Source organism: Zosterops lateralis, assembly GCF_965231275.1.
Source record: "Zosterops lateralis genome assembly, chromosome: 8".
In the NCBI taxonomy this organism is placed as follows: Eukaryota; Metazoa; Chordata; class Aves; order Passeriformes; family Zosteropidae; genus Zosterops; species Zosterops lateralis.
Genome location: NC_139768.1, coordinates 29,747,545 through 29,763,585, shown reverse-complemented (window position 1 = coordinate 29,763,585; position 16,041 = coordinate 29,747,545). Strand labels below are relative to the sequence as shown.

General features: G+C 39.9%; 1 protein-coding gene across 7 annotated transcripts in view; it reads left to right on the top strand.

Annotated features, from left to right (window-relative positions):
• Positions 1–16,041, top strand: part of JMJD1C (jumonji domain containing 1C) — a gene marked incomplete at its 5' end in the record, with an annotated part of 157,877 nt that overhangs the window by 132,604 nt on the left and 9,232 nt on the right. For all 7 annotated transcript variants that reach the window (XM_083866739.1, XM_083866740.1, XM_083866743.1 and 4 more), the window contains 13 exons: positions 2,245–2,446; positions 4,121–4,335; positions 5,265–5,417; positions 8,193–8,282; positions 9,589–9,716; positions 9,897–10,110; positions 11,461–11,672; positions 11,940–12,218; positions 12,625–12,793; positions 13,207–13,297; positions 13,392–13,522; positions 14,634–14,756; positions 15,783–15,922. In XM_083866739.1, the coding sequence (XP_083722865.1) occupies positions 2,245–2,446; positions 4,121–4,335; positions 5,265–5,417; positions 8,193–8,282; positions 9,589–9,716; positions 9,897–10,110; positions 11,461–11,672; positions 11,940–12,218; positions 12,625–12,793; positions 13,207–13,297; positions 13,392–13,522; positions 14,634–14,756; positions 15,783–15,922 (2,147 nt within the window). The remainder of the gene's footprint in view (positions 1–2,244; positions 2,447–4,120; positions 4,336–5,264; positions 5,418–8,192; positions 8,283–9,588; positions 9,717–9,896; positions 10,111–11,460; positions 11,673–11,939; positions 12,219–12,624; positions 12,794–13,206; positions 13,298–13,391; positions 13,523–14,633; positions 14,757–15,782; positions 15,923–16,041) is intronic.

Below are 16,041 nucleotides of genomic sequence, written 5' to 3'. Positions count from 1 at the left end.
TTTTTTTATTTTAAGATCTGATGCGTTTATTTTTAGAGCACTGCTGGAGGGAAAGATTCTCTGTTGTTGAACTCTAATTCATCCTTTGATCAGAAAGCCAGAGGCAGTTCCTTGAGAGCCTGATGCCACTCAGTTACGATTTGGTTAATTTAATGAAAGGTTTAAGGGAGAATAATTTCACACTCCTAACTAGCATGTGTAGTACATGGTGTTAACATCCCTCTTGTTTAAGGAATAAAAAAATTTAGGGAAATACAAATTTCCATTTAAATGTAATGCTATAACGTGTAGCAGATTGTAATTAGATTAATATGAAAAGAGAAACTGGTCTGCCAACATAAAGGATTTGATTTAAAAACTTGCCTTATTTTTTATCCCAATTTATTCTTCTCCAAGGATTCTTTTTTGTCTGTGGTCTGGTTAAGTATGAGAGAATCTACCATTAAATGACTTCATGTAAGACTTTTTAAGTACAGGTAGCAAGAAAACGAGCAATACTGCCTGTAATTACATTCTGTGGCTTTTCACTGTCTGGTGTATAAAGTTACTCTTCTGGTATCTGAGAGTACTTGATCCCTGAATTGTTCTGGGTGATGAAAGTGTTGTAGTCTGTCTGAAGTATTCTGGGTATTTGGTCCAGTGGTAATAGTATTGCTTTTTCTCTCTGCTTCCAAGTAAAGGGAAGATCAAGGCAAACATGCCTCTAAAATCCTTCTCACTTTCCCTTCTTAAAGTAAACTGTAAATACATACATTTAACATGTTAAGTGTTTATGACCTTTCTGTTGTTGCAAAAGATTTTTTCATGGTAAATTTCTGCAAGAGACCTGGCCAGAGATTTTTCTTTCAAAATGAACTTTCCATTAAAGATTTACACAAAATCATGGTCAACCTTGAGGAGCTTTCAGGAGAGATGATGTTCCCTTGGAAAAGCTGCCTGGATTCTCTGTAGGTGGCTGGAAGTAACTCTGCTTCAGGGTCTGGGGCTCAGTGGCAGTATTGCAGCATGGGCAGTGTGTGGATTCCTCCAGGGCTGAACAGTGTTTTGTCCTGGTGCTGTTTTGGAAAGCCCCCCAGGAGTTTGTGCTCTAGCCAGAGCACTCAGAGCTCCAGGCTGTGAGGCTCCCTCCTGCAAAGCAAGGCATTTCACTGCCCTGCAAGTGTTGGGGGTCTTCCAAGTGTCTACTCACAGAGGTTGAAGTCTAGCAGCTCCCAGATGACACCCAGGATCTCTGCTTCCAAGGCAGAAAACATTGTTTTGGACTAGTAAACCTGTACTTGGGCCTTTTTTACTCTTCAGGTTTTAATCCCAGTTACTGTCGTGCCCTGGGTGAGTATGGAGTGTGGTTTCTAGGCCAAAAACTGAGGCACAGGCAGTCTGTCACTTGCAAAGTTTGTACAAGTCATCTCTGGCAAAATACCAATCTGAACCCAGGTACCAAGTCCAAAGTTAGCACCTGACCGTTTTATCATCCTACATCACATCCCTGTTTACAGAACATGAACTTTCAAGAGCAGTGGTAGATGAAATGACAGATAATTCTCTCTGTCTGCAGATAAGAGTGGTGCCACTTTCAAGACTCCTTAAAATGAAAGCTTGGTTAAATAACAACAGGGCTCAGTTTCAAAACCTGTATGTGAAAATTGCACTTATTACTCAATAGACTTGCTCCTCATGTTACTTGGTGTCAGATCTGCTGACTTCGGTATCGAAAATAGATTTATACTGCTTGGCCTTGCAAAGCCAACAAACCAGACAGAGTGTAAATGGATTCTGTGAATATAGCTGCTATTCTGTAGTCATATCTGTAACCTTAAAAAAAATTTGGTTTTAAGTTGTTTTTTTTAAGCTTTGCTTTTATTCATTAAAGTGAGGCCTTTTTTGCCTTCACTTGAAACAGTTCAAACCTGATTTTCTTGCAATGTTGTATCTCTTTGCTTTTTTTTTTTTTTGTCAGAATGAGATTCTGAAGATGGTTTTAGTAGAATATCTGGTGAATGATGCACCTAATATAAGGGACAATGTATTGTCTCGAGAGTTTAGCAGTTATTTAACTGTGCTCCTGCTTGTGTAAGTTGAGTTGGTACCTTTGCTTTTTTTAACTTTGGCAGGCAAGTGGAAATAAAAATATGATTTGCAGGTAACAAATGTACCAGAAAAAAATGTTGACCACTGATTATCTTGGCTGTGATGTGTGAGGAAGCAGTGCCAGGACCTCACCTGAAACTCTCCTTACCTTTGCAGCTGGTATACCTCGCTCAGTGTTAAAAGATTGGCGCAAAGTAAAGAAGCTGAAGCAAACGGGAGAGTCCTTTTTGCAGGATGATTCTTGTTCTGAAATAGGACCAAATCTGCAAAAATGCAGAGAATGTAGGTTAATAAGAAGTAAGAAAGGAGAAGAACCAACTCACTCACCAGTATTTTGTAGATTTTACTACTTTCGGCGGTAAGTTTGCCTAGTTTCATGGTAATGGGGTGTTTCAGCTTTTAAAAATAATACTGACAAAGGACTGGCATACTTGAAAGCATGTCTGATGTTTCTGTCTCAGTCCACCTGGTAAAAGACTGCATCTATTTTAACAGTATTTACATTTGCATTTCTTTTGTGGATTGACTTCATTGCTGTTTAAAGCTTTAGAGCAAAGACATCAGAACATCTGCCTGGTGTACCTTAGGCAGGCAGAAAATGCAGCATATCACCTTCCACAGGTGTCTGACATGTGAAGTGGGATCTCCATAAGGCGTGCTTCAGTTTTTCTGGACAAGTTGTACAACTGCAGAGTTGCACTTGTAACTGTTCTTATGCCAGTGTACGGTGGGAATATTGCTCAGGGTTTCTGAGGACAGAGAGGAGTTGTGACCTCGTTTTTTTGCAATTAATGGCCCATCAAGGAAAACTCACAAGGAAGAATATTTCCTGGAGTGCAGGAAGCGCCAATAAGGGGTAAAACAGCTTCAATTTGTGTATGGATTGTGCTATCAATATTAATCTAACTTGTTTTCAACAAGAAACTCTTCCCTAAATGGGGTTTAATTTTTTATAACGAATCTTCAGTTAGAAGGCTTGGTAGATCTATAGGAATCGTTTCAAGGCTGAACTCTGAATACCTTCTCTGTAAGAATATTTGCTTCCACATTTGGCAAAGTTGGAATTATGGTTCATTTTCTTCCTTGTAAAGGAGAGAACATAACAGTTTGCCAACATTTAAAAAACTAGTATGGAATTAAAAAAACTGAATGTTTTTATTATATTGTGGTAAATTTTACAGCCGTTTAATTATTTTCGTTGTGTGTAGATAATAGGGCTTGAATTTAAAAAAAACATTTACACTTCTTTTGGAAATTGTTGTTTTGGAAGCTGAAAGTTGATAATTTCATCTTGTTCATTTGAATACATATCTGAATGTTATTTTTGGTACTAAATTCAGGACTTTTTCACTGGCATAAATTCTTTAGCTGTTATAATCCCATCTGTATAATGACTTATCCTGTTTTTGATAAGATGGAATGATTAAGTGTTACTGCTTAAAAATAGGCTAAGTATAGCCATGGTTAGTGGCACAGCCCTGGGTAGGGTAACAGGAAAGCCTTTTAAAGGTCAGAGTTTAGGGGATACAAAAATGTTGCCTTCTATTGGTGATTTGTTCTGCCTAGAAAAACTTAAATGTAGCGTTTGAACTCGTGTTTTCTCAGTATGAGAGCAGTAGGATACAAAACTCTGTAAAATACAAGTCAAAGTGAGTGACTGCTGTCATAGACATTCCAAAAATGGAAAGTGAGGAAGAGAAGTAGGTGGAGCCAACCTTTGACCAAAATAAAAAAAGATTTTTTTTACCTGCAATTTTAAAGGAGTAATAAATGCTAGAGAGAGAGAATGATGAGTGAACAGAATGCAAAGAAGTTCCTAAAAGGTTAGTTTTAGTTTTCATGCTTTCTTATTTATCATTTTAAAGCTATTTTCATCAGTAGGATTTATTTTAAAATTAAAAAAGGATGTAGGATGATGAGGTGAACAGAAAACTTCTGTGTTATAAGATTAAGCAGCAAGGTAAAGTAACAAGTAAATTGGAAATCACAGAGTATAATGATACATGTAGTCAAACGATCTTTTCATTTTTAGGTTGTCTTTTAGTAAGAATGGAGTGGTCAGGATAGATGGTTTCTCCTCTCCTGATCAATATGATGATGAAGCACTGAGTTTATGGACACATGAAAACTATGAAGATGATGAACTGGACCTAGAAACTTCTAAATACATTCTGGATATCATAGGGGATAAATTTTGTCAGTTGGTAACGTCTGAGAAAACAGCCATGTCCTGGGTGAAAAAAGACGGTAAGGAGCCCTCAAAGCTCTCACGTGTTCTGCAGTTTTTCTTGTATGACCACTGCTTTGTTTTGCATAGCTCTCCTCCCCGGCTGTTGGATTTTCCTGGGCTGTTTGCTAGGAAGGGTTCCTTCCTCAGTGGGCCAGCCCAATCCCCTCCCTGTGCTGGTGGCTGTGCCGGGCGGGGCTGGGCTCCTGTTGGGTTTGGAGTAGTCTCCATTCCCAGCTTGGCCTCCAGCTCTCCAGCCAGAGCAGCCAGCTCCCAGCCAAGGCCTGTGGAGAGCCAGGTACTGACTGCTGCCAACAAATGGTGTGTTTCTGATGAGTCTCCCTCTCAAAACAAAGGAGAGGAGGGAGCAGCGCAGGTCCTGCAGAGCATGTGCTGACACTGTCACCTCCTCCCCACCAAAGGCACTGGCCATCCTTCTGCCCACAGCAGATGGGCACAGCCTGGTGGCTCTGCTCATTCCAGGCTGTGTGAGGAGGAAGTGGAGCAGAAAACACACACTAGCCAGGTCTCCTGAACAGGCACCTCCCTCCCCTCCTGCCAGCTGGCCAGCTTGCTGGTTTGGCTGCCCTTTAGATCAAGCATGTCCCGTGGGCAGTCAGGTGAAAAACCCTCTTGAGTGCATGGGGTTAAAATTGTGTGCTAAAAAAGTTCTTCATGCTTGCAGCAATATCTTTTCTGTATTACTTTAGTCTGTGTTTTCTGAATGCTTATTTCTTTATAATGTGTTGATAGCAGCATTGAAGGGGATGCTGTGTAATGGAACTAAGGGGGTAGCTCTTGATAGCCTGTTCATGAAGGATCACTTTCATCTCCCAAAAACCAGTTGTGTCTGAAGGGAAACTTGGGAATGCTTAATCTATAAAGACTATTCATTCTGTGCTTTGCATTTAAATTTCAATCCTTTTATTCTGCTTATTTTGTATTTCAGCCAAAATTGCATGGAAGAGAGCAGTGAGAGGAGTCCGTGAGATGTGTGATGCATGTGAAGCCACATTATTTAACATTCATTGGGTCTGCCAAAAATGCGGATTTGTGGTCTGCCTAGATTGTTACAAAGCAAAGGAAAGAAAAAGTTCCAGAGGTCAGTTCTTTATGAATTAGAGTATTGTATAGGCTGTTTATTCTCATTTGTTGCAGAGCTGCTGATCCACTAGAACTGTCTTTCTGTAGAGTGTTAAATTACTTCTTGTGTGTATTGGTTTCTCTTAGATTTTTTTGCCTCCTTTTTTTTGTCTGTAGATGTAGAATCAGTCATTCAGAAAGCAACTGCTGTGGGGGCTATTTTAGCTCTTTGTCCACGTTTCAGTCTTTTTGTGTGGATTGTTGTGGATTGCTTGATCCTTATCCCTCAAGGTTAAATCTTGTTCTTCAGTTGTGAGACTGGTGCTCAGTCACACCTCCCTCTTTATGGTAACTCGCTGCTGTTAAGACTTGCCTTGATTTGAATGCTTTCTGGAGTCCTCCCTTCAGAAATGGCTTGTCACACTGACATAACATCCTATTTCATAGTTTTATCACAAGAAAGAGATGGAGAAAAATACTTTGGGTAGTATTTAAAATGAATGCTAATGGAAGTTTCACAATCCATAAGCCTACACATATACGTGGCTTATCCTGTGCTCTGATGGAATGTCTACTTTAGTCTGGAGAGACAGAAATATGACAGGACTGGCTTGCAAACCTGATTTCTGGGTGACCCAGCTGGGTTGCAGCTGAAAGGAGGAATGACTTGGAGGATTGATTTGGGCTTGGAGCCCTCAGCTGTCACTGATGTGCAGGCTGCTTGGTGGAATGCATTGCCTTCCCTGGTAGGCAGGCATTGTGCCCTGGCACAGTTCTGTGGTCAGATGCTGTGCCAGGGTCTGATTCAAGGATAATGCTGTTTGGAAAAGCAGTTCCATGTTTGTCATAGCCTCGTAATGTCACAGATGTGTAAAGTTTAACTATTAGGTTGCAAAGCTTTGCCAAATGGAGAGTCTCACTCACTTTATCCCAGGCTTGCAGTGACAAGCCTCCTGCACTGAAGTTTTCAGAGAGCTCATGTCAGTATTTTCCTGCACTGAGAACAGTTGTTAGTGCTTTAATGCTGGAGGCTGCTTCAGCAGCTCCTCACTGGCTGAAGTCTGTGTGTGCGCACGTGTGTGTGTGTCTGTCTGACGTGGCTTGGGATACATGCCAAACATTATTTACTCTGGTGGGAACACACAGTCAGAGGCTTTTTATAGTATGTGTTAACCAGCCAGGAAAGTTTTAGTAAAATGTCTTAGAAGTTTGGACAAGCAGTATAAAGAAGGAGGCTTCTCTTCAGTTTTCTTACAGGAGGACTTTCTCCTTTCTGTTGATTGCAGTTTTACGTGTGAAAGCAGAAGTACGACAGCTTCCCTCACTGCAGCTTAATTTCTAATGATGCTGGAGGATTCATGTGAACTGTGTTGCTTCTTTGGCACTCTCTTAAAAAACGTTCAGAACCACCCACCCATCTCTATATAATAGGACTTTATATTACACCATTTTTCCTGGAACCGGTAGTTGTTTTTACAGTTGCTGAATGTAACAGAGAATCCCCTGGTTTTTGCCTGCTTCAGCAGGAATGTTAGAGGTTTAACTATTCCAGATTCAGATACTTATCAATGACTTCTCTTATCACTCTGCTACATGAGTGAATGAATATGCAACCATTGTTACTGTCAGACAGTTCATGGCACCATCAAGTGGGATGCCATGCTGCAACATTTCCATGAGAAAATAGATTGAGTAGATACACACTGTTTTGTTGTCTGGATTAATTTGTTTGTGACCAGTTGGATATTTAGGTGTTTTAGATACTACAAAAACTACTGAATAGCTTACAAATGTAGTCTTTATCTGAAGGCATGTTTGAAACATTGTTTACCTACTACAGTGTAAAACAAATGCCTTAAATGTGTTAAATGTTTGCTTTGTTGTGTTCCTTAGTTTAAATTGCTGTAGTGAGCAAACTGCTAAAAGGCTTGGGAAATGTCTTAACATTAGCAATTTAGTGGATAGAACACTATCCAAGATTGGGGATTGAGAAAGAAATTGTATTCTTTCTGCCCCAAAATCACATAGCAGCTTGATGACCAGTTGCTTGGCCAGACATTTTTTGCTCTCATTTTTGTGTGTTTCCTTTACACTGCATATTTTGGGATAGTCTTCCTTGAACTTTTTAGAAAGCCTCTCTCCTACCAGTTAGGCCCTCTCTGTTGGCAAAAATGATTTTCAGCCAGCACATAAAGACTTAGGGTTTCATGGTTGCTTTAATGTGACATAAGTCCATGAGGCAACTTCCCTGTCCTTTGTGCCACCAGTACCACTGGTGTAGTAGTTGATGGTAGGCTGAATCAGAGAGATGACTTGGTTAGAAGTTCATCTTCTTGGCTTGTCTGGCAAACTCTGGTTGAAAACAGATGCTTCTAGTTGAAGTGTGGATCCTGTCAAATTAGGTGAACTATACAATCACAGCCTAGTTATGTCTCTCTCTCATGGCAAGATTCATCAAGGGAGGCTCATGGCCTTAATAGCAACTGTAAAGGATTTCAGCCTGTGTTAAACTGGCAACTCACTAAATGTGATAAAGGGAATACACTTTGAAATTTGGAGGTAGTTGGCAAAGGCCTGTGTTACAGGTCCAGCTATTTCAGATTGCAGTACTGTTAAAATTCTTTTAGTTAATATGAAAAGTAACTGTTGTGTGCAAATCTTTGTCACACTAGAAACCCAGACAGAATGCCTGGATGTGCAGAGAAATGTTTCTAACCAAAACCAGTCTGGAAGGCCTTAGGTCTGTCTGTGTGGAACATAAAGGAAGTAAAACATTGGCAATATTATTTTGCAGATAAGGAATTGTATGCCTGGATGAAGTGTGTGAAGGGACAGCCTCATGATCACAAGCACCTGATGCCAACACAGATTATTCCAGGCTCTGGTAAGACCATATGCAAACAAGCAGGAGCTCTTTTTTCCCCCCCATGTCTTTCTGTGAAGAGAGGCCAGAGTTGTTTCTTGAAATGTCTCATTTTCCATTTGAAAATCTGGTAATTGGGTTAAATTGTTGCAAGAAGGCACGTGGTTCTGGGCAGTTGGCAGCACTGGCCACGATGGTGATGGTGATGATGAGAGTAAGAGGAGTGTGCTGACAGATGTGTAAAAGGGGGTTTTGGGGACAGGCAGTGAAGAAATTAAAGGCCTTTTTTGTGATGGAATTGTACCTTTTCAGAGCAGAATAAAACATTTAGAATGTACTTCAAAAATCTGATAATTAGCTGTTGAAAGAAAATCTTTAAATAGTACCACTGAGGCAGTGGATTTTTGGAGACTTGTTTTTCACTGTTGTCTGTCCCATACACAAAAAAAGAAAAGAAATGTTTTTGTTCAGATGATTGAGCAAAATGCAGTGAATGAGCTTGTCATAACTGAAAAACTAAGCAGGAATCATAAACCCAGCTAGATTTAGAGTTCTGCTTACCAAGTAAGTTCTCTGAAGTTGTGCCATTCAGTGTAGTGGTTGTTAGCACAAAATTTCTGTCAGCATTGATGCAGACCAGAAGATGGAAAACTGAAATGTGCCCTTAACATCGGAATTTACTTTAGTATGTTTGTTTTAAGCTGAAAATACAGAACCAGTCATTATTCTGGTTCTGTATATGACTGGTTGTTGCATGTTAGTTCAGGTAGAAGTGAAGGTTGGGTAGATTCCATAACAAATTCAAATTGTGACATTTCCCAGAACATGTTCTAGACTGAAACTGGTTTTAATTTTACATTGTGAAAGTGGACCACTCATCTGGAAACAACACAATGAAGACTGCCTACTTAACCTGTTTTGTTCTTCTGTGCATACCCATTACCAAACAGCCTTCATTTATATCCTCACATGCTGATTTTTTTTGTCAAGACATGGCTTGCTTCAGTCTGTAGCTGATGGTTTTATTGAATGAAGCAATGATATACCCATTGAACAATGAGGAGTAAATAATTAATGGCTTGCCTGATGTGTGCCATGCAATGGGAATGCAGACTAAAACTTACATTATTCAGAAGAGTAGTGTGCAATTATTTAATTGAATGTCTCTCTGAACAAGCCTAAAGATTAACTGGGCAGTCATTTTGGAGTAGTTTTAAATGGTAAATTCAGCATTTTTAATAGTTCAAAACATTGCAGTGTGTGTTTTGTAAAGAGGGTCACACAGTGATTGACAGCTACTGATGTTTTTCTTCTTAATTGTCTTCAGTTTTGACAGATCTTTTAGATGCTATGCACAATATTAGAGAAAAATTTGAAATTAAATCCCATTGTCAGTGCACCACCAAGCAGAGCACACAAGCTGGCAAGCTCCCTGCAATGAATGGTGTGTCTCAGGTGAGTCTAAAATGTGTGTATATATTGCATCTTGTTCAAGTGTTCTCATCCTGGTGGATTTTTGTATTTAATTAGTACCAGTTGCATTTTAGTTTGCGTATGTAGGGGTTAAGTGCTGGCCATGTCTCTGAAATACTTTAAGTGGAGCTATGTAGTTAAAAATAAATTTGTTCTTTACAGGTTTTGCAGAATGTCCTTAACCACAGTAATAAAATTTCTCTGTGTATGCCTGAGTCTCAACAGCAGAACACTCCTCAAAAGTCTGAGACAAATGGTAACGCAAGTCCAAGGAGTGATGTGAGCACAGACAGCAAGTTAACACCGCCTGAATCCCAGTCCCCACTGCACTGGCTGGCTGATCTTGCAGAGCAAAAAGCCAGAGAAGAAAAAAAAGGTATATGTATGAAATTGTCATATCATGACCATGACAGTGGGGGAACTATGGGTATGCTGCAGATGACACTGCGCTGGGAGCTTGTGTTGATCTGTTGGAAGGGAGGAGGGCCCTGTAAAGAGACTTGGAATAGTTGGATGGATGAGCAGAGTCTAGTAAGATGAAGTTAATGAGTCCAAGTGCAGAGTCCTGCATTTTGGCCACGACAACCCCCTGCAATGTTTTAGGCTGGGGAAGGTGTGGCGGAAAGGGACCTGGGGGTGCTGGTGATAGCCATGAATTGAGCCAGCAGAGTGCCCTGGTGGCCAAGTAGGCCAAGGGCACCTGGCCTGGATCAGGAATGGTGTGGCCAGCAGGAGCAGGGGGGTCATTCTGCCCCTGTACTGGGCACTGGTGAAGCCACACCTCGAGTGCTGTGTCCAGCTCTGGCCCCTCAGTTTAGAAAGGACATTGAAACACTTGAGCGTGTCCAGAGGAGACAACGAGGCTGGTGAGGGGCTGGGAACACAAACCCTGTGAGGAAAGACTGAGGGAGCTGGGATTGTTTAGCCTGGAGAAAAGGAGACTCAGGGGTGACCTTGTCACTCTCTACAACTCCCTGAAAGGTGGCTGTGCTCAGGTGGGGGTTGGTCTCTTTCTCCAGGCAGTAACTGACAGAATGAGAGGACACAGTCTGAATCTGTGTCAAGGGAAATACAGGTTGGATATTAGGAAGAAGTGTTTTATGGAAAGAGTGATAAAGTACTGGAATGGTCTGCCCAGGGAGGTGGTGGGGTCACAATCCCTGGATGTGTTTAAAAAAAGATTGGATGTGACACTCAGTGCTGTGGTGTGGTTGATGTGGTGTTAGGGCGTGCGTTGGATTTGATCTTAAAGGTCTCTTTCAACCTAGTGATTCTGTAATTGAATTAATTAAAAAAACCCCCACCATTTGCTGTTCACAAAAAAAAGACAAGACAGTGTTCTTTTCTCTACTGATTCCAACCTTGAAACTGCAATGTGACATCAGAATCCATCACCAGAGGATCCACAGGTGGAATGCATGTGCACTGTGCAAGTATTTCCAGCTACAGCATCTCTCACTCAGGATAGGTACTCACTCAGCTGTGCATGCTGAGATGCTGAGGAAGGGAAGGCCTTTGCTTACTCACACTGACTGTGTTTTGAAGGATGTAGTTCATCCTCTAGTGTTTCCAGGTGAATAAAGCACCAGTGCTGCATAGTTTGTTACTGTAAGAAAAGCAGGATACTGGTGCTGTTCCTATGCGTGCACCATGATACAACAGTGTAAACTTGATTTTTTTTTTTTTTTTTTTTTTTTTTTTTTTTTTTTTTTTTTTTTTTTTTCAGAGAACAAAGAATGTCCTGGAAAACATTCAAAGGAAGGGAAGGACCAGGATAGTTTGGAGTCTCCAAACTGTAAAAATTCCCCTCCCTCATCCCAGAACAATGAGCAGGGCTCAACCTTACGAGATCTGTTAACTACAACAGCAGGCAAACTGCGTCTGGGATCGACAGATGCTGGCATTGCTTTTGCTCCAGTTTACTCTACAGGAACAGCAGTAAGTGCTTACAGGATGCACAGTTTTTCTCTTAGGATTTGAAACTCTGTCAATCTGTTTTGGAACGTTACAGTTGGAGCAGTTTGATAGGTATATTGCTTTAAATATTCATAATTAAAACTTCATGTATGTATGCACACACACATAAACGTTTTATTTGTTTTTATATATGGTGATAATTTATACATCAGAAATGTTACTCTCTTTCAAAAGGAATTGCATTAAGTTCCATTTATGTTATTCAAGCATATATTTGTTTTCTAACAGAGTGGCAAGAGTGGAAGGACTATGCCAAACATCCTTGATGACATAATTGCTTCAGTAGTAGAGAACAAGATTCCACCAAATAGAGCACCAAAGATAAATGCAAAATCTGAAATAAAAGAAGAGCCAAAGGATGATAAAAATTGTATCCAGGATGACTGCAGTAAACGGTACAGTGATATCCAGTATTCATGGATCTGTGACAAGCACGTTCTGTGGCTCAGAGACCATAAAAACAGTAACAACTGGAAGCTCTTCAAAGAGTGCTGGAAACAAGGAAGGGTAGGTATTGATCAGGTTGGTCAGTGGAGTGACATCAGCATAAGCTCTGGGGAGTTGTGTATTAAAGGACAGAAATGCCTCACTCCATGTTTGAAACTGGGGTTTCAAACCTGCCCCCCCCAAAAAAAAGGTTGTCAGGTATAGCCCACAGATTAACCTTGTGTAGGTAAACTTGAGTTAACCAGTAATAATAAACAAGACATTTCTGTTGTGGAGCTTCAGACTCCAAAAAGAGATGACACCTTTGGATGTGGGTGCTGCTGGAGGAAGTGGTAACAGCTCATTAAGGCCAGGGTCTTCCATGTGTCTTCCAGACATAATTGTATTCCAGTTCAGTTAAAGAATTTGTCTACTTGCAAATCATAAGTACTGATTTTTAAAAAATATTTTATTTTACTCTTTACAGCCTGTTTTGGTGTCCGGTATGCATAAGAAAATGAATTTCAGCCTTTGGAAAGCTGAGTCAATCAGTCTGGATTTTGGAAACCAGCAAGCTGATATCTTGAATTGCAAGGACAGTATCATTTCAAACACCAATGTCAAGGAGTTCTGGGATGGTTTTGAAGATGTCTCGAGTATGTTCCTTAAAATATATTATGCTATTGATTCTGAACATGATCAGTGTTAGAAACTGCAGTTAAAAATTATCATTATGGATCTTGAGGCTTTGGAGAAACATTAAAAAGAAAGCTCTAGGTAATCCGTTTCCAGAAAACGTGGTGGAAACTTGCATTTTGTATCTCTGTGGAATTAAGGACGCACTATTATACTAGCAAGGTCTGACTAAGAAACCAGACAAATGTCCTTCTTACTTAACTAGCTGAGTTTGGTTTGTATCATTCTTGAGTCTTGAAATCAACTATCCCCTGTTTATACATGAAATTTTTGATTGTTGGCAGGTTTAGAGTTAATGTTTATATTTTAGTTGAATAAAGTAAAATGTCTACAGTATATTAGTTTTTAGTTAATCATTTCTACGTTATTACAGAACGGCAGAAAGTAAAAAATGGAGAAACAGCTCTACTAAAACTGAAGGACTGGCCTTCTGGTGAAGATTTCAAGGCCATGATGCCAGCAAGGTATTTTGAGTTTAATATTGGATGTTCCTAAGTCAATATGAGTCTGTTTACATAATGGCACAAATTCAGTTATATTCTTTCTTTTCTCCTCCAGATATGAGGACTTACTAAAAAGTTTACCCTTGCCTGAGTATTGTAGCCCAGAAGGAAAACTAAACTTGGCTTCTCATCTGCCAGGATTTTTTGTCCGTCCGGATTTGGGACCCAGATTGTGCAGTGCATATGGTGAGTCTGCCCCGCAAGTGCAGCAGTTACCTCTTCCCTTAAACTTGTACAATATCACACATTGCGATGCTTGATAGAAAGCTGAGCTTTCTTGAAGGATAGTTGTTAACTGAATGTAGGGGAAATACTGACTGTAGGGGAAATACTGGCTAACTTTGGTATTTAACAGCACCTGGGCTAGGAGAGTCTATTTGCTTCTCCATTTCTTTCCATCTTTTCTTACACTGTTACAGTCTTGTGAAGCATATAAATGGTTAGCTGCTTCTACCCAGCGATAGAACCTGTGTTTAGTAATGCTGTGGGACAAAATACTTCATGAAACATCATTGTGTTCATAATTCTGGTCATAGATGAATCTCATTGTGCTTCTCATAACTTATTTTGTGTGCCATACACTCAAAAACCTGTTTGGAAAAGGTTGATTCCCTCAGACACTTTCTGTCTGCTTCTTTTGCAAAGAATTTTACTCAATTCTGTTTTACAAATTGTAATAGGACAAGAAATGAGTAGTAATTTGTGACACAATGGCTTTGATTTTAAAAGTTCTCCAAATATTCTGTGAAAGAAGCATATTAACAGTAGTGATAATGGCATGGGTCTGAGAACTGCATCATTAATGCCACTCTGAGGTAATACTGCCCTAAGGCTCAGTGTTCCAGAATGTCCTTTTGACTTAAGAATGTTCGTTTCCACCTCTTAAAACTGAAATTAATTTTCCTCTTTGGGCGTTATTTTGATTAAGAACTCTGTTACAGCAAGACATAAAAGTGACAGATTTGATAGCCCTGTGTATTCATTGTACTTGTATTCTGCCCTGAACAACCTGCAGGGTTGAAGAGGAATGGAACATAGTGGTCAGGAAATGTCTCTGACTATTCTGCTGAAACATTTTGTTCTCACACAAATGCTGTGCAGGGACAGGGCTAAGGGAGAATCTCAAGGACTCTGTTAAAAAGTAATATTTTCTTGTTTAGCAGGTGAACTGAAAACATGTTCCTTATTTGTCTATCTCAGTGATGCCAAGTGCACTTCAGAAATTTCTTCTCCGTTGTTGCATGTTCTGATTTGAATATGCAACACAAACAAATCTGAATTTTATCTTGTAACATAGGTGTGGCTGCTACTAAAGACCATGACATAGGAACCACAAATCTCCATATTGAAGTTTCTGATGTCGTGAACATCCTTGTTTATGTTGGCATAGCCAGAGGAAATGGAGTACTTTCCAAATCAGGTAATATGAAGCTCCCTCACTGTAGGAGGTATAGATGGACTGAATGTTCTGCCCCTTCTAAAACTGACACTGTTCTTCAGAAGGCAACGAAAGAGATCTGTAAGAACTTGCTTACAGCTGGGAGATTCTTTGTTTCAAGGGTTTGCACACACATTAGTTCTATATAAAATACACTGCAGTTCATGAATTATGAAATGGTATTTCAAGCTCTTCCCACTTTTTTTTGCCATTATGTATAATTGATGCACTATTCCCATGCTGGGACTGGCATAGCTAATGGAAGGGCAGGGTGAAGGATTTTTTCTGGAAGCTGTGCTGGTTCTAACAATTATGTCAGGATGATGTATTTGCCAAACCTTCTGTTTATGCTGCTTCTTCTGGATGCATTGTGCTACTCTATTGAATTTAGGCTGTAATGTAATTTTTCAGCACTGGAGAACTTAAATTGGTGTATGTTAGTCATCTCTATGAGATCTATTGCTTATTGGAAGCAGTCTTTAAATCACTGAAATAGTTTTGTTTCTTTGCCCTTTTTCTTTTGTCCTCTTACTCCATAATCAGCCCATGTAGATTTTGGGTGTGACTAATAGAGCTGCAGTAAGGTTTGTCTTCCCTTTGCTTTGTTTTCACTTGTGTATGCACCGAGTTAATAGCAGCAAACTTGAGCATCCTGGGAAAGCTCTGGCTGCAACAACAGCATGCTAAACACTGCTTGTGCTGACCACAGGAAAACACCTTTTTCATCTTTCCATTTTTTGGTACCAGCCTTGCTTGTTTATTTCAGGTAGGAGATTGTGTTCTGTTGAATTCAGGAAATGTGAAAAAGTTTCAAAACTCAGTGTATTTTAAGGTATCCACATCATTCATGTTCTAGTAACACTGAACAGAAAGATCACCTGGTGGCTTCTGTTGTATTCAGCAAACTTTCATCTGCTCAGTCTCACACAAGAAATTTGAAAAGAAGGTATTTTGTTTGAACATTTTTTCTCCTTCTCACATTTAAAGAATATTTTTGTTGAATCTTAGGAGTTTTGAAGAAGTTGGAAGAGGAAGATTTGGATGACCTTTTAAGGAAGCGATTGAAAGATTCCAGTGAATTACCTGGTGCTTTATGGCACATTTATGCTGGCCAAGATGCTGACAAGATAAGAGAGTTTCTGCAAAAGGTTTGATTTATTGCAAATAATTTATAAATATAACCTGGGTAATTGGTAAATCAAAGGGGACTGGCAAAAACCACAAACCCCACCTCAGTGTTAGAGAAGGGAGGAAGGCAAAATTATTT